We start from the raw sequence: 27,779 nt of genomic DNA, 5'->3' as shown, positions 1-27,779 counted from the left end.
TCTGTGATACTGCTTACAATAATCCCATAAAATGCATCAGAGTAATCCACAAAGCCGATGCCATTTTTTAATATATATCTGTGTCTCCTTTAAAATGTCAGAATTGTTGATTTAAACAAAAAAAAAAACCCATTCAATTTAGGCACCAGCAGTATTAATAATTCCTTAAATGGCTTTCATAAAATGTTTTTCTAACATGTCATAATACTTTTAGGTATTCTGCTTTCTTCAAATTACTGTATCAAAATATCAAAAAATATTTTCTTTACTCAGGCAGAAAATTCTAAGCAAAATAAATACAAGGTTAACATTTACACTTCTTTTAAGATTATTAAATCTTGCAGAGTAGCTGCAGAGTATCTACATTTGTACTTTATCTACAAAGAGTTTTTTTTTAATTTACAATTTTTTAAAAATAATATCGATGCTTTTGAACTTTGGTGTTGGAGACAACTTCTGAGAATACTGTGAATAGCCAAAAAACAAACTGATCATAGAACAATTCAATGCAAAGTTCTTATTCAAAACAAAAATTGCCAAGCTGACATTTTGAGGAGAATAATTTTGGGAAATGTAGGAAGATAGAGAAAAAGAGGACAACCAGCAGCAAACTGAATAGACTCAAACTGGCAATGGGTACATTGTTTGAAGATCTGATGGACCAGATAGATCATCCTGGAATCTATATGGTTGTTAAGAATCAGTAGTGACTTAATGGCACATAATATATTTACAAATGAAAACAAAAATTTAAAATATAACCCATTTCTGTAGCTGAAATAAAAATGCCATAATTAGAAGTTTCAGATGAGAATTTTAAAATATCTTCTTGCCTTCTTTTGTCCTTTAGTAATAATTTAGTACATGTCTTTTAAAATGCAAACTGTTCAAAGAATCCCCTTTGCAAAAGGTAGGCTTTTCTCTTCTCTTTTCTATTTCCCATTGAAACCAGAAGAAAATGAACAGGAGAGCAATTTAAGTGATATTCATATTAGAGTACCAAACTTCATCAGGAAGAACGAAGAAATTCAGTTTTCACTTTCAAATTTACTTGATAATTCATGCATGATGTTTCAAAAACATAAAAAATAGCTAAAGAAAATAAATAACTATGAAAAAATGGACCAGTATATCAAATTAAATAAAATGTATGATCCTGGAAATATTATTCTGGAATACTTGTCGATCGCATGAGTGTCGATTCTCATGCTGCTATACCTCTGGATTTTCCTCCTATTTGAATTTCCTTCTGATCCAAGACCCAACTGGACCATCATTCTATCTTCTTTGCCTCCATTTTCAGACACATATTGCCCTAATTCATTTACTTCTCCATCACTGTAGCTGCCTTCCATCCCTGTCATTTGCTTTGGCTGTGGGATTGCGGAAGCACAAGAAAGCTGTGGAATAAAGAGAAGGAATGACATTCAAATCAACATAACTACATCCATTGGTTAAGGTCAGTTCCTGTCATAATTATATATGAGTTTGTCTTAAATTTAAATATTTAGATTAGTTAAAAAACATGTTATGCATCTATATTAACATCTCACCAAAGTAACAGAATATTTGAAGTTTAGGGTTGAATTTTGCTCTCTAAGCTTTGTTGTTTTTTTGCAGATGTTTTATTACCTGACTAGAATATATCATCTGTGCTAGAACTCCACTCCCTTCTAACACAGATGATATTATCTAGTTGGGTAATGAAATGTCTGCAAGGAAACAACCAAGCTCAGAGAGCAACAAGGACCCAAATTAATGTCTCAGTTGTTAACACATTTACCTTCTCACATTGCTTCCGTTCTTTTCTCTCTTGCACCGTGGTCAGGTAGTTCACTGCAGCATACTCTAATACTGAGAGGAAGACAAATACAAAACTGACCCAGAGGTAAATGTCCACAGCTTTGATGTAGGAAACTCGAGGCATGGAGGCATTGACACCAGTGATGATGGTAGACATGGTCAGTACCGTCGTGATACCTAAGGACATTACAATTTTCCATTTGAAGATACTCATTTTTAAATAATGCATTTATTTCACCAAAGGGCAGTCTTATTTATATTGATGGTCTGGCATCTTTATTCATCTTTCTGTCTTTTTAGTGGAAACTTAAAGCCTATTTGTATACATCCTACCCAGTATTGCTCAGGATAGTTAATTCTGCTTTTGAGGTACAGAAGATGCCTTGAGGATAGTTAATTCTGCTTTTGAGGTACAGAACCGGACTAGGATTGCCATTCTAGACACACTTTGGTGGAGGAAGTAAGATTGTTGAAAACAGGAAGACCTATTTTTCACAAAATAATTGTTGGATGGGATTTCACATTTGCAGTCTAAAGCAAATTTAACTCTGATAAAACTCATTGGACTTAGTATTGTTTTCAAATAAACAACTAATTTATCATCCCCTTTAAATACAAATGGCATAGCTTTAATCCCTTTGATTATCTTTATCTATATATCTATCCAACCATCCACCTACCTACCTACCTACCTACCTATTTATTATCAGCTCCCACCTGCTTTTTATCCATAAGCTAGCTAAGGCTTCCTATGGGGAAGAAGAGAGGCGGTAAAAATACAAGTAGTCCTCAAGATACAACAGTTCATTTAGTGAGAGTTCAAAGTTACAACAACCCTGAAAAATGTTATGACCATTTTTCACATTTATGACCTATGCAGCATACTCATGGTCAGGTGATTAAAATTCAGATCCTTGGCAACTGGTTCATATTTATGACCATTGATGTTTCCCAAGGTCATATGATCACCTTTTACAACCTTCTGAAAGGCAAAGTCAATGGGGAAGCCATGTTCACTTAACAAGTGAGTTGTTAGCTTATCAACTGCAGCAATTCACTTAACTATGGCAAGGAAGGTTGTAACCTGGAGCAAGAGTCTTAACAACAGAAATTTTGGGCTCAATTATGCTCATAAGTCGAGGACCACGTGTATTACAACTAATTGTCAACACACACTGTCGTAGGTTGCAGCTGTTCTAAACAAAGCAGAGATGGATTCCATCATATACCTAAGGGAACTCTTGCAGGCACAGCACGGCGGTCTATCCAAAAAGAAACCCAAGACAACATGACCATCAGAGTGGCAGGGAAATAGGTCTGAAGCAAGAAGAAGAAGATATGTCGTCGTAATGTGAAGTTGATGAAGAGACGGTTATACCAACCTGCAAGAGGAAGAGGCGGAATCTGATCACAGTGAAGAATACCAATGACAACAACCATATAAACAACATGGAACTCTTACAGTATTTATTTTCATAGTACTATGCTTTGAAATATGCATACATTTTTCAGCACACCACTTTTAAGCATTGATGGGCAATTATAAAGCCATTCTTGAATGCAACATTAATCTTGCCAAGGAAATCTTATATTTATGAATATTTAAATTACATATTCTTCTTGGATTATATACCTTAAATTTTCTTTCTTGGTAAAGCCTGTAAGATAATGTTACAAAAATCATTTTTTGGCCTGATGGACAATTTGGCAAATGTAGATTCTTGGAAATAAAAGAATGGCAACTCTGGATAATATACTTTCTTTTCAAAAAAGCCTAGAACTTTTTCAATAATTGATATCATATGGGTTTCAAAAAGTTGGCTAATTAGATAGTTAAGGTAGATATCTTTCCTATAAGTTTTTTTGATTATAATCCAGTGATCTTAATACTCAAGAGAAAAATTTACAACTTTTAGATGGAGATTAAATGAAGTACTATTACAAAAAAAAAAAGAATTGTATAAGCCTGTAAAAAATTGTTTTATTTTTTTAATTATAATTTGGATTTAATGACTGTCTTAGATACCAGCAAAACTGTAATGAGATTATTTCATTCAACATAATTGTGAGCTAAACAAAGAAATCCCTAGAAAAAAAAGAACTTTAAAAAACAGGAAGGTTTACAGAAAGCACCAACATATACTGTTATTTTATATCAAATTAAACTCTTACTTCCATAATTATCTTAACTAATTATAAGAGAAATAGAGACCAAACTAAACTATATGACATAGAAAAAGTTTGAATTTGCAGATAAACCAGGGAAATGGTTGGCATATGAATTGAGAAAGAGAGAAAAGAAAATAATATTAAAGATCCAGAAAGGCAAGATTGTACTAACAGATAATGTGAGTATTCATTATCCATGACTTCTATTTACATTTGTATAAGAAACAGGAAGTTTCTCTGGAAAAGATTGATGAGTACTTGAAAAAACAGTCTACCAAAACTTTCACAACCTCAGTAGCAAATTATGAACAAGCTTTGAAGTATCAAAAGCTATAAAAAAGATTAAAAATGGGAAAGCATCGGTCTGGATGGGTTGTGAACTCATATAATAAATGCTTTGAGAATCAACTTTTACAGCTCTTAAAAATGTGATGAATTTCATTTTGCAAATATCTGCTATGCCAGAATCCCAGAAAGAGCCAATATTGCCAATGGAAGGACAATGGCTCACTTCAGCCAAGAATTATAGACTGATGTAGTTGCTGAATAATGGTTATTACATATTTGCAATTATATTGACTGATAAACTAATTTTTTACAGGATTTCATTCATAATGATCAATGTGGGTTTCTATCCAAAAGACATCGATTTCAATTAAGAAATCACATGAGAAATGTATTGAATATAATAAGGCACTTTCTACAACAGAATGAGAAGCAAGTGGCCCTGATTGTTGCAGATACAGAGAAAGCTTTTGACAATTTGAATTGGACATTTATGTTTAAAGTTTTGGGAAGCATGGACTTTGGAGAGAATTTTATTCAGGGAATCAAATCAATATATACATTACAGAAGGCATATGTTATTGTGAATGGTGATTTAACCACACTTATTTAAGGAACAATAATGTTAAGGTATGGAAGAAAGGCTTATTGAAGTGGGATAGTTGACAATTGTCATTATTGAGCAGAATTTCATGTTTAAGATGAGTGTTTTTCCAAGACAATACTTGGATGATTAATATATCTTTCAAACCATAGCAAAAACATATATCTAAATTTGTATAGCAAGGCAAAAAACAAGAATAAAATATAAAACCTTGCAAGATACTAAAGAAAGGTTGGAGATCTGGGATTACCTGATCTGAAATTGTATTTTGCTGTTTGTTGTTTGGTATGGATGAAAGATTGGGTGGTTGAGGAATAGGAGGTTACTGGAGTTAGAAGGACATGGTTTGAAATTTGGGTGGTATAGCTATTTATGGTATGACAAAGTTAAGGTTAATATGGATTTTCAAGATAATGTTGTTAGATGTCCTATAATGAGGGTTCGGGTTAGGTATAAAATAAGACTGACTCCCAAAATTCCTCTATGTATATCACTCCAAGAAACCTTAGTTGACCTATTCGATTTATTGACTTATTCTGAAATAAAACTTGTGATCCAAGCAAACTTACCTGTGCTACTATAAAAAGCAAGTTTGGTGGTGGTGTGAAACTCTTGTATAAGGAACTGAGATAATGATATTCTATCATCTGTTTTCAAGGATTCGTTCCCATTCTTCCAGTACAGCATGAGATCATCTTCAGTATAAGCATCTACAGAGGAAGGAAATATTTATGGCAATGAATCCAGGTAATATACAGCACAGAGCTTAGTCTAGTCCTTAGCAGCCTGGTACCCATAGAGCAGGGGTGTCAAACTCAAGGCCCAGGGGCCGGGTCCAGCCTGTGGGGTGCTTAGATCTGGCATGCAGGGCCATCCTGGAAACAGTGAAGGGCCATCCTGCGGTGCCTCTGCTAGTGAAACCCTCCCGAGTTCCGTTTTTTCTGGCAGAGGGTTGCAGGAGGCCATTGTAGCCAAAAATGGAACTCGGAAGCCCGCTTTCATTGGCAGAGAGCTCGGGCCACCACAAGTGCCCTCCAACATGAGTGACGTCATGCTGGTCACGCACAATCTGGCCACGCCCACTCCACGCTCCTCCCCGAGGTCAAACATAGTCCTGATGAGGCCCTCAATGAAATCAAGTTTGATACCCCTGCTATAGAATAATGTCTTATATTTCAACTCTCAGTCTATTTTATATACATCTTAATTACTTCTTCTTGTTATGAACACGCTAGCAGTTCTTCCCAATGCAATTGTAGTCCAATCAACACTTAATATTAATGATGAGGGGCAAGTTTTACTCCTTCAATATTATTGACAGGAGCATAACAAAAAGCTGGAAACATTTCCTAAATGTGAAATTGCACAGCTACCACTGAAATTGGACAGCTACCATTGGACAGCTACAACAGTTGGTTGGTTTTATGTGAAATATCTAACTCAGTCTAGACACAGATCCTTAGGGATTAAGAAGAAGAAGACTGAATCTGCAAGCATCAGTTACGGTATTAGAACACTTGAGAAAATAACATGCAAACCTACTTCGAAATCAGTTTTAAGGAATCAATATGTGGTTTTAAGTACTTGTTTACTTACAGCTTTCAATTTCCAGGGAACATGTCTGTGTGTCAAGGGGAAAACGACTGAAATCCATGTTACACATTGCTGTTACAGTGACCCTAAGAACACAGTAAGTATATTTAATGTGTTAAAATGAGAAATGGGAGAAGAAAAGAGGAATAATGCAGGTTAGATCCACATTCCATTTTAAATAATTTTTACATAATAAATAATAAATGCCATTCTGTTCATGCTTGGTTATAGTAATTTCCATTACTTTCAGTAAGATATACACCCAGAACTGCAATATCAACAGTGGCAGTATAAATATTTAATATACTCAAATTAAGTCATGGAACCTGCTCCTGAGTCAAGATATGTAGCATGCAGGGCAGAGGTATAACATGGATGTGTTGAGGTATGCATAGTGGCACCACATTTTGGACCAGATGCAGTTTCCAGATGGTCTTCGAAGGCAGCCCCATTTAAAGCACACTGTAGTAATCTGCTTCAGAGGTGTCTAAGGTAGGAGTGACCATGAAAAATGCTTCCAATACAGGAAAAGCAACTGGCTCACAAAGTGAGAATGCAAAAGCCTTCCCAGCCACAACTGCTAATTAGTCTTTAAAAAAGAGTCATGAGTCCATGAGGATATTCGGACTGCATACCAATTCTGTTCATAATACTGCAACATCATTCATAACCAAGAATGGAAAAACATGGGCCTTTGAAAACCACAGCCAGCCAGTCTTGAGAAAAAAACATGCACAACATCACTTGATTGGCCTAAGGGATCTAGAGCTCTGCCTCACCGTATGCCGTCAGGCAATCTCATCTATAGCACTTTCTTTTTCTAAAAAAAATAATTTTATTAAGAACTATAATCTATATATATAAAAGTGAAATACCACTCACACATCATCACAAAATCTCCACAACCATAAAGCCTACAAACTTGAAATTTGGCACACATGTTCCTCTTGGCTTCTAGGTGCTCACTAAGAAAGGATTTTTCGAAATGACCATCAGAGCATTAGTATTTTGTATATTATTATTAACATGCTTTGATGCTCCCCCTCCACACCTGAAAAGAAATCTGTTCTAAATGCAAAACACAAGCAGAGGAGAGGAGTTTCAGTTTTAGTTTCACAGCACCAACCAGCTTTAGTACAGAACAGTTGAGCTAAACCATGCCCAGGCTCCGTGCTGTCTCCTTGTTCACACAGCAAATACTGTGTTGACATTCAGTTTCTATGTTTCAGTTTCCAAACAACCCTCAACTCACACACTGATAGGACACTAGCTGATGGATGCTGGTAGAAGAAGCACATCCAGAAGCACAATTTTTCCCCTTATTTTTCTCCCCACAAACTAAGCACGATCACATAGTTTTGTTGTGAAGCACAGGGATAGAGCTAGTTATATTATATATATAAAAACTAATGGAAACTACAAATAATTCAAAGAATAAAAAGAAAAGATGGAGTGCAGAAAAAAAGAAAAATATAAAAATAGGGGGGAAAGAATATAAAGAGAAAACAAATACTTAAAGAATTTCCCCTTCATCACAACAAATATAAATAATTTAACAATTTATCATCTTCCCTTAAGCTATAACACTCTTCATCCAGTATTTCATCTATTACCTATAAACAAATCCTTAAAACCTTGTCATCCCAGTCCTGGTCAGCAAAAATTCATTAATAATTACCAGAAATAACAATATCAATTTTAACTACGATCAAATAAACCACATTTATATTCCTTCCCTTTATACAATCTTGATTCTTAGTTCCTTCAAATAATGTCCCATAACTTGATTTAATTTCCTTTTTTCCTTTGTTCCTTTTTACAAAGTCTTCCAACACTTCAACAGATTTGCTTTGCAAATCCATTAAAGGAAAATTATCCAAGTAACTCTTCTGGTTTGTTATTTGTTTGTCCTTTTTAAGTATTAAAACATCACCCGGTTTCATTCGCATAGCTAGTATATCATCCTTTTCTAGATCATTCTTGTAGCCTGTCATTTTAAAATTCAATTCAAATTTCAGTCTTGTCCAGTAGAAATTGTTCCTCTTCCATAACATTATTTACACATACTCTTATCTATGATGGCAGGTATTCTTAAAATTAACTTCTGAGTCCATTCCAAAGATGCTTTTTCAGAAGGCAACTGGACTTTCTGGGTGTTTTTCTTTTGAAGATGTTTCGTATCTCATCCAAGAAGCTTCTTCAGCTCTGACAGGATAATGGGGAGTGGAAGGATTTATATTCCTTGCAGACAGCTGGTAATCTGCATCCTTTTAGAGCAGAGGTCTCCAAACTTGGCAAGTTTAAGACTTGTGGACTTCAACTCCCAGAATTCCTCAGCCAGCATAGCTCCTGAAAAATCACCTTTGGGATAACAATGACCTGGATGACTGAGGATCTCCACAAACTTCTGAGTCCATTGTTCACAAATAATACCTTTCAGTATGTCAAATGTTAAGGCATTTTGCTCCATGCTGTGTTAGCAAATCACATGTAAGTGTTCTGCTCTTTTAATTATAATCTTTCATTCCTTCTGACTCCCTTCAGCATATAATCTTCAAAATCCCATTTTATCAATATTTTTAAATTTGTAACAACAACAAATTGATGGATAATTTTAATAAATTAATTTAATTATAATTTCTTTGATTGTTGTAAGCTACCAACAGCCACTGAAAGTAGTTAGCATGCAAGTTTAAATTATGATTATATACAGAAGAATGTGAAATCACACTTGCTATTTCTATAGTTTGATGTTGGTCCTTGAGTTCTTCCCAAGAATCTAGGATGTTGTAATGTATCAGCAATGCAGTATATGCAGTGTGGCCTTTTGTAACTCATGGCTGGAAATTTTGTCAATGAGCATATTTTCTAAATGACATCCAAGATATTTTGGAATGGCATCCAGTGTGGCGATAATCATATTGAGACCACCACTGCGGGTTTATGCCAGAAACTTTGAGCTTCACTTTTCAGATCTTGATAGTTTATGATCTTCTCAGTTCTTTGACTTCTATTCTGTTATCCCCTGGTAACACAGCGTCAATTATCTACATATTCTTCTTTTCAACCATAGTTAAATCTGGTATGTTATGTGTCAAGACTTTATCACAAATCCCACATTATTTTAACTCGCTCATTTTTTACTTTTTCAACTGCATGTTCCCATCAGTTTTCTTTATTGGCAGATGATAATTTTAACAGATGTTCCACTGAATCATTTTGGCAACTGCTATTATGTCATTGTTTATAATCAATTTGTGTGACCTTCTTGCATGAGCTGAGTATATGATCTACTGTTTCTTCTGCTTCTTTGACCAATTATTATTATGATTAAATCTTACCTCAAGCTGTAAAGTACTTGCCCATCTGGCTGTACTCGAAGCATAACATTATCTGTCGTTGTGTCATGGATAAAGGAACGCTTTGAATGGACAAAGAACATGTCAGGCACCCAGATCTTTTTCACAAGCCTGCCATCAAAGGTCATACTTTGGTTATTGGTACTTGGAAATGACAATCTTTCATCTTTCCAGTAATGTCTCAGATAAAGCGTCATGGTGAAATCCTAATTAAAATTTTAAAGAATGGAAAAGAGACATTGTCACTGCCAATCCTTCCTTTTTTCCGATAAATATTATTTAATCACAAATACTAAAAATACAAAAAAAACTAAGTCTTTAAGCACTTAATGGAGTAAACAGAAAAAAAGATTTAAAAATTCTCATCTGCCTTAAAAACGAGAAAAATTCTCTTAAAATAGTTGATGGAATGGTAATTATTTGTAACTTTAAAAAAACATAAAAACCATTAAATGAGTACAACTCAAACAAAAGCCACTTTGATAATGCAAATGTCAACATCTGCATTATATTACATTAATCCTACAATAAATGCATCCCCTGCATGGAAGCAGAAGTACTACTCCTAAGTGATACTTAGCAGCTCCGATGTTCTTCTAGGAGGCTCTGGTGGGAGTTCCCATGTTTATAAATGTGCTCAAAGGATTATAATGCTTGTGAATGTTTTCTATTATGTTCAGGTATTTCTGAGCCAAGATTTATGAGTGGCATTTGAATGGCATTTCAAAAAGCATTAGGTTCAAACAAAACCTAAATTGAATTCCATTTTATTTATATTTATTGAACATTAAATATTGTTGATACAATTATTATCCATCCATGTTTATAACAATTAATCTCTTTTTTGCTATTAATAATTACAATTGCATGAATCTTTAGGATGGATAGGGATTGCATAAAGCTTTAGGATGGTCCTGGAGCGTCTAGTTGCATACTTCTGGGCCCAATATTGCTAACTTTATATTGAATTTCATGAGCATTTATGGGACTGGGATAAATTTATGATTTATGTAAATACTTATGAATGTATGAATACATATGCATAACTCCTTGAGAACTCCAGACAATGCTGATCTCAATAAATTACTTAAGAGTCCAGGGAATCCCAGGTGTATTCATGAACAACTAAATGAATCCTAGTCCAATTATCCATTTGCATTTTGAATCATAAAATGGATACTTACCATGTCAACCTCTGAAATGCTGTCCAGACTTTCAACTTGTACATCAACTCCAACAGGAATTGAAGGGCCTGGATACACATAGAGGATATTTATGTCAACCATTAGGATAGATATTCAAAAAGAGAAAAAGCAGTGCCTTTTTTAAAAAAAATACGGAATTTTTAAGGTCTCCCACACAGAGTTTGGGATTCTTGGTGGAAAACATCATTAGGAACCAAAAACAATAATATCAAAAATAGACATCACATGACAGGTAGTTTTTAATTAACTACCATTTGTTCAGGGATCATCTGAAATTCTTTTATTTATTAGATTTTATCCCACCATTTTTACTTTAGAAATAAATAATACTTTTATTCCTCTTCCTATTTTCTCCACTATAGCCCTGTGGGATAGGTTGGGCTGAAAGAGAGTGACTGGCCCAAAATGATCCAGCTGGCTTTCATGTCTAATGTGAGGCTAGAACTCACAGTCTCCTAGCACCCCACAGATCACAATCTAGATACTTGGCAACTGGAACACACTTATGATGGTATTGCAGTATTTTGTAGTCAGGTAATGGCCATTTGTGATCTTTCCTGCTGATTTCATAAAGTCAGTGGGGAAGCTGGCAAGGAAAAACAATCACAAGATGTCCCTGTAAATCACCCACACTATTGCAGCTTTTTTCCCTGAGAAGTCTGGCTATGGAGTGTATGCATATCCTCAGTACAATTTAATATCATCAACATTCAATAATAGCAATTAGGACTGCAATTGTGGTTGATAAGCAATGTCATAAATAACAGTGTCACATGAACATGTTGCTTGTTGATGGCAGGTCTAGTAGTCCCAGTTGCTGTTATTCAGTGAGGACTACACGTGTCCTTAAATGAAGACCTTATGTGACCAAAACTTCAAACTTACTGCTCGCTTCCCCATTGATTTTGTTTGTGAGGACCAGCAAGAAATGTAGAAATTGCAATCATGACAGCTCACTGTGATGTAATCATTAGCTGGGCACCAAGCACCTGGATCATGAATACATGACCTCGGAACCAGGGTGGACTGTTACCGGTTTGCTACAGTTCAGGAGAACTGGTAGCTAATCGGTAACAAATTTTATGGCAGGTTCAGTGAACTGGCAAATCCCACCACTGGTTGGCCCCGCCCACCCTGTGCCTCCCCTCCCAGGACCCATTTTGGATCCCAAGTAAGTACAGGGCCTGTGTGGAGGCTTGGGGAAGGTGAAAAACGGGCCTCCTGGAGGTTCTGGAAGGCCAAAAATGAGTGCGTTTCCAGCCTCCAGAGGGCCTCCAGAACCCAGGGAGGCCATTTTCACCCTCCTGGAGCCTCAAGGAAAGCCTCCGGAGTCCAGGGAGGGCGAAAATGTCCCCTGTCCCCCCATGGCGCAGGAGGCCAAGTAGGCCACGCCCACCATGGCCATGCCCACCCAGGAACCGGGCAGAAAACCAGTTGCTAAAAGTTTTGAAGCCCACCCTGCATAGAACATTTCAATGATCAGAACTCTAAGCACTGGTCATAAGTTCCTCTCATTCAGTGCTGTCATAAAGTCACCGAATGAATGGTCCTAACCTGAGGATTATTAGTACTGTACTAATCATGTTTAGCTCCATGCTGGGAAATGGCCTCACCCAATGCCTTCAGGTAGATGTTAAACATTTTCCCAAAATCCCTGCCATACCACCTTCATATTAATAGTACCCAGTTTTTGCAGCTTAACAACAGGCAGAAATTCAATCACTAAATTTCTCAGTACCAGGATGCAGTGAGCAAAACAACTAATACCACATTTCTGTCTGCCCTGCAACTAATAGTAATCATTGCACCCTTAAAAGCTGTAATTTAAACTTATATCAAGAACACCAGGTTGGAAAAGGATGCATTCAAGTTTCAACAATCTCTTCCAAAATTGATTGGAAAAATACCTACAATCTGAAAAACTGCATCAGGAAAAAAAACTGTCCCATATTTAAGCAAACATTTACTGTACATTTCACAGAATAGAGTGATTCTTCCTATTCATTTTTGTGCGAGATCAATGCAATGTTTTTTTCAAGAAGCAATGGAGGAAAAAATGTAATATCAGGAGACCCTCCTGTATCATACCTCCAAAGCCTGGCCGCATGCTGAAGTCATGGTCATCTATTTTGAGAAGTTGTTCTGACTTTATCAATGGTGATTTGGTGATATCGGGACTTCGTTTAAGTATAGGGCTACATGCCAGGGAGACAACAAAAAGAACCAATTATTTCTAAGTATGGGAGTTGAGCTCCCAATGAATCAGGACATATCAGAGGGATAGAAATACATTTTTTTATATTTATACTGATGAACAATATCCATAAATATTCAAAAAATGAGGATTTTCTCCAGATTCTATGATATAGTCCCTGAGTTCACTGAAAAGACTAGGTGTATCAGATAATTCCTGAATATGTAGGAGCCACATGTGGGTAAGTGATAACATGGTAAATGATATACCAAACAATAGCACTGGAGAGACAGGAACAAATAACATTACAGTGGCATTTGTAAAGAAATTCTAAGGTAATTTTGCAACAATTGGATTAAGGGGAACTATTAAAGAACTATGCATAATATAAAATCTAGCTGCAGTCCAAAAAAAAAAGAGATTTGAATGCTTTATGAACTCAACAGAGCTGAGAGTAGAATAGCAAGTACTACAAAAGCCAAATATCTGGGGGCACTCCAAGTACTTTGAACACCAGCATCATGTACGTATCACAACTTTTCCTCACTTTGCTAAACTGGGCGTGGGCATGGCCAGTGTATGACATATCTGGCCTACGGGCCCCGACTTTGACAGCCCTGACTTAGAAGATAACAATTGCTTTGAAATTGCTCAGCCATAGTGTCATCTGAAGTACCTGAACAGGTACTCTGGTTACAATCATATTTGAGATGGAGACATGGAATGCTATTTAAACCATAGTAATTATTTACCATGTTGCAGCTCTACCTTTGAAACACCATATGTAAATCTTGTTCAAATCTCTGCTCCTATTTTGTTCTTTTTTGGCAATGCACAGGGGTACTCCGTAGAAGAACAGGCTGCATACTTAAATAAGAAAGTAGTTGTCCCAAAGGTGCTTTTTTTCAAGAGGCAACTGGACTTTCTTGTTTTTCTTTGAACACGTTTTGTTTCTCATCCAAAAAACTTTTTCACCTCTGACTGGATAGTGGGGAATGGAAGGGTTTATATTCGATCATCCGGTCAGAGCTGAAGAAGCTTCTTAGATGAGAAGCAAAATGTCTTCAAAGAAAAACAAGAGAATCCAGTTGCCTCTTGAAAAAGCACCTTTGGGACAACCATGATCTGGATGAATGAGAATCTCCCTAGATAAAGAAAGTGGTTGTTTCCTTCTCTTGGAAACCTCTCCCTCATCCTTACAAAATATCTTCTAGGGGGTTCTCTACATTGTTCCTTTCTCAGTCTGACTGCAGAAGCAGTTCTGTTAGTGGACGAGCAGGTTGGATTCTAGACTGATGCATCTAATTCTGCTAAAAGTGTAGGAGATTGAAGATAAGGCCTAGCAGAAGTAATTCTATCCCTTGCTGCTTCGAACCCAATAATCCATACATTCTATTGCCTTCTAAGTAGACCTGTAATGTGAAGCAATTAAAGAAAGTACATACATGTGTAAATTAGTCCTTAAAAAAAGACTGTTACTGCCCAGGAATTCCTGAGTTGCAACTCCCTTCTGCTACAGTCTTCATGGAAAGAATTGTTGGGAGCTGTAATTCAAAATAACTGAAGTTCCCCTATTCCCCAGCCTGAAAAATATCTAAATAGGGAGATTGCAATAGGTTCAGATTGCTTTGCTACATGTAAATATCCCCCATCAAAATAAGAAGAAAGGCCTTCCAGAATTTAGTTTGTGTTATACTACATATTATTTGTAAGGCCAACCAAGTGATTGGCAGTTGTTCTACCCAGATAACTGTTCATTTTTAGAGAATGGCTTGAAATGAGGTGTGAGTCCATCCACTGAGCTCTACTCATTTATTAGAACTTCTGTCTATATAATATTCATATTCTAGACCACTATATGTTGAATACAACACAACAAAAGAAGAAGAAACAAGAGTTTCCTTGCATAGTTTTACAGTCCTTGGCCTAGAAGCTTCCCAATATGTTAGTTCTCCATCTTCTTAATTAGCACAGTTGTGAAATCAATCCATATTTTTAATTTTTATTCTAATAAGAAAAATAGATGATCCCATGAAGGGGTTAGAAAACTGGAACCTCCAGATCTTAACAACTAATGTGAGTCGGAGAACAACATATGGAAGGACACAGACCTGGTAAATATCTTGTTTGAGAATGGCAGACTAGGTTTTAGAGGAAGAATGAAATGGAACTCTCCCATCAGATGCTGCAGGAATATAATTTAGCAAGTTTTGAAATTAATAAAATAATACATGTAGTATTGCAACCTAAAAAAAACCTCTCGTTCTCTCCAAACTGTCAAATCCAGAATTTAAAGTAGCGAAACCATTCTACTAATTTTTCTTTTATATATGGGGATAAGAAAGAAAATAAACTATACGAATTTCAATTTTCACATTTATTACTTCAAATTTAGTTGCATACCTGCCTTGCTTGTGTGCTGCTCCGTGTGTTTCTCTTCTCTGTCTTTGTGGCTGGCTATAAAACCAAAAAGAACAACAGCAACACAATTTTTAGAAACTTCCATAAAACTGAACATATTCTTTAAACTTTATCAACATGTCAAGTCAAGAGACAAAGCAGAGTTTATGAATCAATCCCAGTGTAATCTAAGCCCAAGCAGGAGCCTCATAAGCTGGAGGTAATTCCCCAAGGTGGTTATTTGGGCATATCCTAGGTATAAAGGAGCTTTTGTAATATCTTGTTTCTGAATCAAGGTTCCAGTTTGGGACTGCCGCTGCTGAGATGCTTGTGCAAAACAACCAAATCTTGATTTTTTTCTAATGAAAATGACATTATTCAAGATTAGGGAAAGGATAATTGAGTCCATTTATGAACCCCTGTACTCAACCATAATTCATAATTTGCAAATGCTATGTCAATATCATGACATTGACAAACAAAACACAATCTGGTGACTCTGAGGAACTCTAGAAAGACTTTGTAATTTACTACCAGATTGTTCCTCTTGTTATATGGACCTGAAAGCCTACATCAGGATGGCCTTGATCTAGATCTACATCTTTCCTGTTGTTGCTCACCAATTACCTAAAAAGTAGAAAGCATACATATTTTTAGACAGTAGAGCACATAAACTAAGAGGTGAGCATCTGAACCCTTCCCACCACTCAATGTGTATTTTGCAGAGTAACAATGATACTCTGCATAACACTGCTTACCCCCATCTTCCCCACAACAAAAGTCATGTTCTAAGTTTCATGATACTATAGCTATTAAACTTATTACCAGTTTTGCAGGCCACTTTGAGAGATAGTTAACACTGATGCTGAATTCTTGAGAGCATATTGTAAGGGGAAAATAATGGGGACTCTCTTTTAGCACAGTAAAATTTGAGGGGCCTGAGATAGGTTCGATATTGGCATTAATTGCCTGATGCAAGTATAAAATAAAATTTGTAATCAGAATGTCCATCTGATGAAATGGTAGCTGACATGAACACTGTAGTTACATATATGCTCAAACGAGGGGGGCTGAGGCTATGGGAAAAGAGGAAAAGTATGCTTAAAGTACATATAAAAATAACCATGTTGTAACATTGAGGTTAAAGGAATGGAAAACTGCCCCTGTTGCTAGGACAGTGTGGATAGATCTCAAAAGTCACATGATTTGTGATTTTAAGGTATAAAAGGCAAAGTTGAATAATGGAAGTATAATAAATATAAAGATATAATGGAGGTATTACTATTATTGACTAATAATCGGCCTCAAGCCGTCCATTTTGACTGCTTGTCTCATTGCAATGTGATTAATATAAGTGCTCTAAGTTTGCTATGCTTCAAATTCTAAAGTGAGATTTTTTAATAGGTGTCCTGTCCGGGGTGGGCTGCTGGGGGATTGCAGGGGTTCAGGAGAGCCCCTAGCTAAGATTCAGTGCAGTTTGGAGAACCTCCAAATCTCACTCCTGGATGGCCCCGCCTACCCCTCCTGCCCCTCCCAGGAGTCCCCACACGGCCTATTTTGGATGCAGGTAAGTTCAGGGCACACATGGAAGCTCGGGGAAGGCAAAAAATGGGCCTCCCATTTCCGGTTTCCAGAGAGCTTCCGGAGCCTGGAGAGGCCATTTTCACCCTCCCTGAGGCTCAAGGAAAGCCTCCGGAGCCTGGGGAGGGCAAAAACACCCCCCCCTCCGCTGTGGTACAGGAGGCCACCTAGGCCACGCCCACTATGACCACACCCACCCAGCAGTCAGGCAGGGAACTCTTTCCTGAATTTTTGAAGCCCACCCCTGATGCTGTTTGTTCAATTGTTATTAAGTGCACCAACTATGCTCATAATCAGGTTTTTCCCCTGACAATATCGTTCTGTTATTCCCTTGAAGCAACTTGCTGGTAGAAGATGGAGGTGACTTTTGAGGATCCACTTCTTGGATCCTCTAAAAATCTATGTGGGGAACTGAGAGAATCTTAAGACTGAAGAAAGTGCCAGTTGCAGAGAGGCAGGGATTTGGTGAAAACTCGATCCCCTTTTCATACTCCTCTGCTTGATCATGGAAAGAAGATACAAACCCCAATCTTCCTCATCACTGGATTGCATATCCCACCTTTCATTATGAAGTCAGCAATATTTGGTTTATCACATCAAATCCATTGCATTGGTTTTAAAACAGCAAATAATATTTTATTTTACTGCCAGCCCCATTCATTTTGATTCCTTGTTTTTGTTTTGGAGGGTGATCTCAAGGAGTAAGGGCCTAAAAAACTTCACTCTCTACGTCCCATAGCGAGGACCATTTCAAGAGGAAAATAATCGGTAGATGCAAAATGCCAAGGATGTTTGGGGGAGGAAGAGAATAACAAGGCAGCAAGAAAGAAAAGATCATAGATATTCATTCTTCCGTTGCTTATGATAGATTATTGAGCTCATTGTATAAAAACCAAAGGGCTTAGACAATAGTAGTTTAGTAGAAATGACAGCTGGATGTGAAGGGGAGGATGAAAACAGATAATAAAATGAGAGAGATATAAATAGATTAAATCTGGGTCATAGTAGGGTTCCCATGGCAGCAGAGGAAAGAAGTGTATGTGCTTTATGGCAGCAGGAAACTTTGTTCTTCCTCTCCCACTCACCCCTCAGTATCCCATCCCATCCCTCAGTTTCCTCTCTTTAGCAAACTTGGTCACCCTGCTCATAGGGAACAAGGAAAGAAACAAACTTCAGTCTCTAAGTTATTATTTCAGCAGCTTGTGTCAAGCTCTTAACTCACTTTTATAACAGGCTCACTTGCAGTTTTCCCATGACAAAATCATCCAGTCGAAAGTAGCTCTGATTCTGACTCGAAATTTGAGAAGCTCTGCTAGAAAATGAAGGCTAAAAATTATGTTGGTTATGCTAAATGTCTGAATCTGCTTACATGGGGTATACATGTTTATACCCCATAAAGAATACTTGTAGCTCAGGGTTGAAAGGAGGGGCCCTTGTTGCTTTCTCAGCTTGTTTACTTGCAGACATTTTATTACCCGAACTAGATAACATAAGCAGTGCTAATGGGAGTGGGGTTTGATCTCATTTTCTAGTGATTTGCCCTGTTGGTGTTGTTGGGAGTGGTCTTGGAAATTGTTTTGTTGGACTGTTTACTATTAGCTTATTTGAATATAAAATGAGAGCAAAGCCCACTCCTTGCTAGCACTGATGCTGTTACCTACTTTGGGTAATGAAACATTTGCAAGAAAACATCCAAGCTCCATTCAAGAAAGCACCAAGGACCCCACATTTTTAGGTATTTTAAAATGCCAGTTGAAGATAAAATTTATGTTATGTAATTTATAAGTGCCTGCTGGGATAATAATTTCCCCCTAATGAAAATAAAACATGAAAGTACTGATACATTCATGGGTTTCTCTGGGCAGCAAAATAAAAATGTTTTGCCTTTGCTTCTTGGATTTTTCCCTACTTTCCTAATCTAGTCTATCATCCAGAAATACCTTAGCGGTCTCCATTCTAGGTATTAATCAGGCTGATCTTTCTTAACTTCAGAGCTCACAGAAGGTCAATTATATGTTGCTCTAAGATCTTGGCTTAATAAGGAACCTACAATTAACTATAGTTTCCAGTTTCATCCAGTTTGGAAAGTATGGTTCACAGCATGGGGGAGGGTGATATCCAACCAATCTTAAACCATGGTTTAATCATGGTTTGCACTAAAGCCAGCTCATAGTTTTGCCTGAAAAGGGAAAATTAATACTAAGTGAAAGCTTTCTAATGTGCTTGCTGTTTTCAAGAGAGGATTCAGGACTTGCAAGCTTATCCATACTTCAGAAGATGAGGAGGATGAGAAATACTGTACATTTATATTCTGCCTTACAGTGACACAAAATCTCATTAAATCTTAGTATGAAAGTGATCTTAAGGACAAAAGATAAGCTAGTCAGTGTCAGTATGCAGTTCCAATAAAGTCCAGTTGCATGTGAATCCTCTTTTGAAATGCAGCTTGCACAATGCAGGTTGAAGGAATGTTCTACACCAATAAGAAAGTAAGATTATAACTAACAAAGAGAAGATTAGTTGAGACAGGTAAGGCTCTTTGCCTCCATGTTCTAAATTACTTTCATCTTTCCCCATTCCTTTCTCTCCCTTTTAATTTGCCTCCCTCTGCAACCTTCATAAATGATGCTAAGAGGCAAACAGCCATTCAGGCGTCCTGTGCAGAAGAAAGCTTTAGAGGCATAGCTGAAGGATCCACCCCTGGCTTAAACGTATTTGTGTCAACAGCTGAAATGAGTCACTGGCCATATGGACAGAGATCCAGTCTTGGGAAGGAAGCAGTCTCGCAATGATTCTGAACAAGCATTGACCAATGGAGGCTTAGGAACTCAGAAGATTAGGGAGCTAAAATATAAAAAAAATCTCTGCTTCTTGAATCCAGATACCATTTATACATTACTAGACCATACTCTAACCATCGCAACCTCTCTGTCTTAATAATTTACAGAAGTGTTTCTCAACCTTGGCAACTTTAAGAGCTGAGGACTTTTAACTCCCAGAGTTCCTCTGCCAGTTTGGAAGTCCAGATGTTTTTAAATTGCCAAAGTTGAGAAACACTGATACAGCATCACTGATTGGGTGATGCTATGAAAGCCCATATGAGAATATAAACTGAGCACAAAACAAGGCCATCTGTCCCCAAACAGTATGTTTCAATAGAATGGCCAATCCAAACATCCTGGGGTGATTTGTCCATTCTTAGAGATGAATCTTCTGGAGGTGAAGTTGATGGCTACTTTCTGACCCTGATTTTTAGGCATCAAACTATTGGCATTTCTGCACCCCTGGGAGCTTCACTTTTGCTGGATATGCGATTTTAAATAGAATTAAATGTTTATTCTCAGTGATAAAACAATGCTAACAATGAAGGCATCTATTACACTATTGCCAGGGCTAGTTTAAAAAATTTGGAGGCCCAATGTAACACAAGTTTTGGAACTCTTCCCTCCCACCAAACCCAAATTAATATTACACAAGAATTCCTGCAAATTGAGATGCTGAAATGTTTAAACTGGAATATTCACAGAATCTGAACTAAAAATTGAATATGTGTCTCGAAGAAAAATATACATTACATGTCCCCCACACTATACGAAATCCATCTTAGGAGGATGACCTCATTGTCCAACATAGAGCAGTATTATTCTGTAACAAGACTTGGTTCCCTGAAAACCTTCTTAGATTGATATATATCTTGCCTAATATGGAGCTGCATTAGCTAATAAATAGGGTGGTCTGCTTGAAAACATCATTGGCCTCAGGTAAACACTCTGATCTCAGCTACAGAATGATGGACACAGGAAGGCATGTGTGTATCTGCAGGTGCCTATAACTTACTTCAACCTGCTGCTCCTCAGCCTACAGCTACATACATTGCAGTCCCCTTAAATTGGCCTTGCTATTTCCATCAGCATTTTCATGAACAGCTTAAAAATTAAGTGATAAAGATGCCAAAGGACTTATTTTGCCAGCTGCTTTACCATCCTCTTCAGTTTAATTTTGCTTTTAAGAACTTGATTTGGCAGGCAGTACTCTCCAGGCAGACGTGTCCCAACCTGGCATCTCCAAGATAGGGCATATGACACTTCACAGAATTCCCAACCAACACCTTTTTTTATTTTAGTATAATACACCTGGAGATTATATTATACTAAGTTGGAAGAGGCTGTTTTAGGACAATGTGAATAGTTTCCAAAGTCAGTTGGAGGGTATATTTCTTTCAAATAACATTTCATGTTGAATTCTACTTCAAAAAACCATGTTTCTTCAAATTCCTCAAATTTCAGAAGGAAATCCTCTACTGATTCCTATTTTTAATTAACTGAAGAAAATAAAATAATCAGGAACTTCGACAACCTCCCCTTGGTGCCATTTTACATGGCAGGAAGCTTATTCCTTGTTCCCTTTAACTAGAATTCTTCAGGGAGTCTGTGTTGGATGCAAAATGCTGGGAGGACAGGAAGGAGAATGGGAGTTATCTTTCTGAAACTTCCTGAATTTAATTTATCTAAAAATTCAACCAATCAATGCTTATACATTTACTATGCTTAATTTATTTGTGCTAAGAAAATGTTGATCTTCCTAAATCATTTGGAGGAAAAATACTGCATTGGGAAATTCACAGTAAATGTCTTTTTAGTTAAATAATTTCCAAGTATAATGGACACCTTACAGTACATAAAGATGGTACAAATTCTATATGGAGTTCAGTAGAGTTTGACTTGTAATAAGCCCAACCTTATTTACTATATTTCTTATTTTTGTTAAAAGTGATAATATTATGAATCAATGTATAAAAGTACAAATTTGACATACTGAACTCATGCAAAAAGGAAACCCTTGGTTTTTACTAAGATCTTCAACATCACCATATTGACATTAAAAACTCGGAGAAACTATATGCCCTTGGTAGAAAAAACATATCTAGATCAGGAATATAGAAGTAATTTGTTCAAGCTTTTTAAAATTAAAATTATGCAATAATTTAGTATGTTCTATGATAATGAAGATGTTAAATAATTGTAATGAATTTATACACAGAAAATAAAATGTATGGAAGAAACTATCAGGGATATTTGATGCAAGAGACATTTTTACTTGGTGCAAGTGTGAATGGATTGAAAAATATAGCCAAAATATTAAACTGAGAGAAAAGAAGGTGCATTACTTTCTCATTTAGTCTAATTATTCTAATTGTATCAAATTAAATGGTTTATCGGTTGCTATCAAATAATCTCTCCTGATTTCCTTCCCCATTATGTGCATGTGAAATTAAACTGATTTATATTTATTTAGTGTGTTGATTATAAACTCATCACATCAAAAAGGGACATATTTTTACAAGAAATATTTTTAGTACAAACAAGAGATGGATGTTTGGATGTCTTGAAAACTGCATCACTTTTCATCTTTGGGGTTTCACTCACCTGCCCTTTTTATAGACTTCATGGATTTCTTTTCCATTAGCTTTGCATTCTCCAAATAAAACCCATCCACAAAACAGCAAGAAGATGCTTGATTGCATTTTATAAATCGTCAACATCATAGCTGTTGTTCTTGCATCCAGAATTATTCCACAAAATGAAAGAAGAAGAAGAAGAAAGCAAAATGAAGGTTTGTTTTATCTTTTTAAAATATGATCCGTCTTTTAGTTATTGGGAGGATGTTTACTGGTAGGAGGGGAAAAAACAGCATCCCACAGTGTTTAATCTGGACAGTGGAGAAAGCAATTTGCACTAAATCTATAAATCCTCCTACGTCAGTGGCAGGGATTTTCAAACCATGCAGAATTCCTGAATCTGCAGATAAGAATTCTTTTGCTTGAAAAGAGTTATGTTAAAAATTGTTCTAAATGAAGCATTTAAGGTATTTTAGGAAAAGGCTTTTAAAAGTGTCCCCCAGGAGAGTCAGCATTGTACAAAAGGATTTGGCAGAGCTCTTTATCCAGCAAGGGAGGATCCAATGGCAACAGAGGCACCTGTTGAGATGCCTTTAAATACCAGCACTAATTTTAACAAACAGTCGTTTTGAGTTCTATCCTAGGTCAGTGCCTCATCCTTGTACTTGGCATCTAGGTGGTAAGAAATGTTTGATCCCCCAGCTCTGTTTTCTGGTGGCACTTGATACTTGTTTCTGGGGATCCTGTAATTAGTTACGTGCTAAAGCTGCCTAGAGGCCCGCAGTCATGTTCAAATACATCCTATGAAAACAGTAAAGCTATATGAAGGCCGAATTCCATCCCCTTCCCAGAGGGGGATATTAGTAAGCTGTTGGAGTAGCTTGTTGTTTTCATTTGCACAAAATAGTCCAGTAGAAAATTAATCCATGAATTAGAATAAATCATGGGGTTGAAGTCCTTCAATAACAATAGTAATCACAGTAGGAATAATGCCAACATTTGCCAATTGATAAAATGATGATAGATGCAAGTGAAGTACTTAAATGCCTTGCTATTTGGATTCAGGTTTGGGAGGGAGCGTTGAGCAAGATACTTCCAATGGGCCACATCCCTGTGTGGGCCCCCTTCTTTTTCATTGCTGCTCTTTTGAGCCCAGTCAGGGAAAGAGTCAAGTTACTTCTCAGAGCTGTTTATTCAAAGCTGGTGGTTAGTCAGTGACAGAAGAAGGAAATCAGCATGGCCAAGTGAGGCTTGCTGTTTGTTAATAAGCTGCTTCAGGGAATGGCACCATGGGCATTTATCCACTAATATTACAGTCTGACGACAGTCCTGATATTAGCTGTTGCTAGAATTATAAAACACAGCAATTGACTTAACACTCCATTCTTAAATAACTCATCGACCTTTCAATAGCCATTTTGGTCTCTAAAATCCAAATGGCTTGATAATTGGAGTCTTTCTATAGCTGCTTTTACTTTCCTCATCTCTTTCATCTTACTATCGTGGCATAGTACTTACTATCTATATGTACTATCTTACTGTAGGTGTAAAGGGGAAGTTTCCCCCCCCCTTTTTTTCTTCTGTGTGCTGTATCCTGTTTGATTGACTTGGCGATGTTCTTGTATTCCTGACTATCTTGTCTGCTATGAATATAAATGTATATATATGTATATATATATATAGGCACACACACACACACACATATATGGCATTCAGCTTTGTTCGGGTATTTTCCCATGTCATTGTAATTGAGCTTTTAAAGTTGTAGCAACGTTTCGGCAGAATCTTATCTGCCATCATCAGGCTTCTGGTTGTGTCTGTCTGTGAGTCAGGCCCCCACAGCTGTTTCAGTTTTAAATTCGGGGCAGCCTATTACTGTGCCAGAATAGTTTTTTCTTTATCCTGATTGGTTGGGAGTCTTGGTCTGTGTTTATTGGTCTTGGAGTTTGCTGTGTTTTGCTTGATTGGTGTTTCTAATATCTTCTGTCTGTTTTGTGGCTTTTTTTGTCTTGATTGGCTGGCAACATTGTGTTCCTGTATTGGAGGCTTTTAGTGCAGCTTGGCTCCGAGTAAATGGACGGCTATCATTTACTAGGAAGCTAGGTTTCATCTAGGTGCCTGGTTGGGGTGTGTTTGAGCTGGAGGTATCAGGGGGGATCTGTTTGTGCCCAGGTGTTTGCCTGGCTTGTGGTGTGGAGATTTTTTTGTTTGTGAGTGCAGGCTTCCAAATAATTGACAGTCTGGTGGAATCATCTCTTCTATTCATGCTTTCAGGTCTTTTTTCAATCTCTATGGCTTCTCTGATAATGCTGTGGCTGGGGTTTTCTATAATGGCTAGGGTTTTGGTGCCATTGAAGTCGATGCTATGACCTGTGGCTTCCATGTGTTGGACTAGTGAGGAAGTGTGTTCCAGCTTTTTTACTGCATTTTTGTGTTCATCCAGGCGGGTACTTATTCTTCTATTGGTCTGTCCAGTGTATGAGGCAGGGCATGATGCACAGGGGACTTCATATATGCCTTGGTTTTCCAGGTCAATTTTATCTTTGGGGTTTCTTAGGATGGCTGCTATTTTTCTGTCTGTTTTGAAGGCAGTCTTGATGTGATGCCTGTGTAGTATCTTACTGATTTTGTCTGTAGTACCTCTTATGTATATGTGTGTGTGTGTGTGTGTGTGTGTGTGTATGTATTTATATTTATATATATATATATATATATAATCTCACTACAAGTTTGTTTCAGTGTCTCCAACTTCATTTGGACAGCTGCTACGCAATTCCTTGACAAAACTCTGCTACTATTGAACTAGAGTGGATTATATCATTATATTTCTGCTACATTTCTGCCTTGTAAGGTATTTCCACAACAAGGAAATGCTGAGTTCTAGTCCTATTTTAGGCATGAAAGTCAGTTGGGTGATTTTGGACTAATCACACTCTCAACTCAATCCACCTCACAGGGATGTTGTGAAGGAATTAGGAGGATTATTTGGTATATTTGCTTCCTTGAATTATTTATAAATTAATAAAATGGAATAAAATAATCAACTAAATAAAACATAATAAAATATTATATTTATTTACTCGCTTCTTATATAGTATCCATATCACACCATCATTAAACTTTTGACACTGTTTCTACCCCTTGTGAAACTTCTGTGTCCTTTCAAATCTCATAAATTCCAGTTTTCTGAGGAAACACAAACACACACACCACACACACACACACACAAAGCTACTCAATGTCTACAAGTACTTTCAGTGTTCTTCTTTATATTTCAAAAATAAGGTTTCTCATACATATGACACCTCTTTTCTCCTATTCTCTATTTCAGGAGTGTCAAATTCGCATCATCACGGCATTGTCACGTGACGTATCATGATTTTTTTCCCCTTCACTAAACCGGGCATGGCCAGTGCGTAACGCATCCAGCCTGTGGGCTGAAAGTTTGACAGCTCTGCTCTATTTAGTCTGTTTTTCTTAGACCTACTGTATGTAGAAATGTTTTTATTTGCACAAATGCAGCTATAGATATTTTAAAATGATACCTTATATGACCTTTGATATCATGTGATATTTTTTCTAAAATGGAAGAAGTCAAATGAAAGCTCAAAACTGAGGAAGTAGCTAATGATAGTAAACAAAACATCTAGAACAAAATAAGAAAGCACTCTAAGCAAATTGCTGGTGCAAACATGGATGTCTTCATCAGCAGGTGAGAATGCCCTGGTTTCTTCTTGGGACCACAAGAAAAATACTGCAATGTAATCAGTCTGCCAGCCTGGCACAGTTCGGATGCCTTAAGGATTTAAAAGACAACAAAAGAAAGCTTCTCATTGCCCTCACATATCTAGCTAAAATAAAGGCCCAGAATGTCCATGACCTTGGCTTCCCTAAGCTAGAGATAAAGTAAAAGAGAGGCAGGATATAGCTCGTTGTGTACATTAAGTCTATGTTAATCCCCAATGGATGTAATGCTGTCTAAAGAAAAAGGGGATACACTAGAGTGCAGCCAAGGTGCAGGCAACTCAAATGCTGTGCTTCCAGATTGGCCACTGGCCAAAGTGAGCTAATGTCCCTGGATGATGTTCAAGTCTATTTTGTGTAAAGGAATGACCTCCAAACTGAAAGGCTAGATTTAGTTCACATCATTTCCCTCACCTAAGTCTCTTATTCAGACCATTTGGGTTTCATTTGTCATCTTTTTAATTAAGCAGGAAAAGCAGCAGAAAGACACGTCTGCACCCTCTCAAATGCTCTTCACTTTCTCCTGTGCCTCCATCATTTTGGCTCTTCATAAGTCCAAAGTAATCCTAGACTTTCTTTTTGTCTTCCTCTTATTCATCATCTCTGTAAGAACCTCATAGGTAGATGTGATTACACTGAATACCCATGGTACAGTTAACTCAATACTTCAAATGAATAAGTATACTTCTATTCATAGCATTAAATAAACATTTATGTGATGTGGTAAGTACAGCCTAAATCAGTGGTGTTTGCAGGCTATGGTAAAATAAAAGTTAAGATGATGTCCATAATGATGTGATCAAAATTCCAGAGTTACTTGTGTTATGTATTTTTATAAAAATAGGTAGAGGTTTGATTGTATCACTGTGGTAGAATCTTGACTTTTTTAAACCATACCCTGTGGTCATCCCTGGCCAAATGCTGTCAAGCCTGAGTTTTTAGAAAGGTTTCTGATTCAGCAATTTAGAAAGTTATTCTACCTTTATTATTTTATAAACAACTCAAGGCAGTGAACATACCTAATGCTCCTTTCACCACTTATTTTCCCCACAACAACTCTCCGAGGTGGGTTGGGCTGAGAGAATGACTGGCCCAGAATCACCCAGCCAGCTTTCATGCCTAAGGGACTAAAACTCACCGTCTCCTGGTATCTAATCTATTGTCTTAACCACTAGCCCAAACTGATATATTGTTCCTTATTTTCTTATATTTTCTTTTAGCTCAGGGCTGTCAAACTCCCAGCCCGTGAGCCAGATGTGTCATGTGCTGGCCATTCCCACTCCTGGTTTAGTGAAGGGAAAAAAAAGTCCCAATACATCACGGGATGCTGCTGTGATGTGAGTTTGACACCCCTGCTTTAGCACATAGTCCCCAACACAATAGCCTGTAGTCAATTCAATTTTTGAATTGAAACAGTAAAGCCCCCTCCTTGCTATGAAATGTC

General features: G+C 37.0%; 1 protein-coding gene and 1 long non-coding RNA gene across 2 annotated transcripts; one reads left to right on the top strand and one right to left on the bottom strand.

The window, feature by feature from the left end:
• Nucleotides 1–56: 56 nt before the first annotated feature.
• On the bottom strand, nt 57–23,248 carry LOC113455218 (gamma-aminobutyric acid receptor subunit rho-1-like). Its single transcript, XM_026726493.2, has 10 exons — nt 22,620–23,248; nt 15,616–15,669; nt 13,107–13,213; nt 10,998–11,065; nt 9,796–10,019; nt 6,458–6,540; nt 5,431–5,571; nt 3,033–3,185; nt 1,784–1,980; nt 57–1,400 (listed from the first exon to the last, which is right to left on the bottom strand). Exons 1-10 carry the CDS (start codon nt 22,736–22,738, stop codon nt 1,110–1,112), a joined length of 1,437 nt encoding a protein of 478 aa, XP_026582278.2. The 5' UTR covers nt 22,739–23,248; the 3' UTR covers nt 57–1,109.
• Nucleotides 1,837–27,772, top strand: LOC148127761 (uncharacterized). Its single transcript, XR_015739731.1, has 6 exons — nt 1,837–1,961; nt 2,988–3,266; nt 4,057–4,151; nt 5,520–5,608; nt 6,474–6,551; nt 25,923–27,772. It is a non-coding gene; the product is annotated as an uncharacterized LOC148127761 (long non-coding RNA).
• Nucleotides 27,773–27,779: the final 7 nt, after the last annotated feature.

Source organism: Pseudonaja textilis, chromosome 1 (assembly GCF_049901715.1).
Source record: "Pseudonaja textilis isolate UNSWEBS1 chromosome 1, rPseTex1.2, whole genome shotgun sequence".
Taxonomy (NCBI): domain Eukaryota; kingdom Metazoa; phylum Chordata; class Lepidosauria; order Squamata; family Elapidae; genus Pseudonaja; species Pseudonaja textilis.
Note: the sequence above shows the minus strand (reverse complement) of the source record. Positions and strands in the feature narration are given on the sequence as shown.

Bases quoted from the DNA above. Each gene is read 5' to 3' on its own strand.
- LOC113455218 (XM_026726493.2), bottom strand. From the start codon at position 22,738: ATGATGTTGACGATTTATAAAATGCAATCAAGCATCTTCTTGCTGTTT. The intron at 11,066-13,106 runs GTATGATACAGG...ATGTGTATCCAG, and splicing joins CATGCGGCCAGGCTTTGGAG to GCCCTTCAATTCCTGTTGGA. The intron at 1,981-3,032 runs GTATATGATGGA...TAATGTCCTTAG, and splicing joins GCCTGCAAGAGTTCCCTTAG to GTATCACGACGGTACTGACC.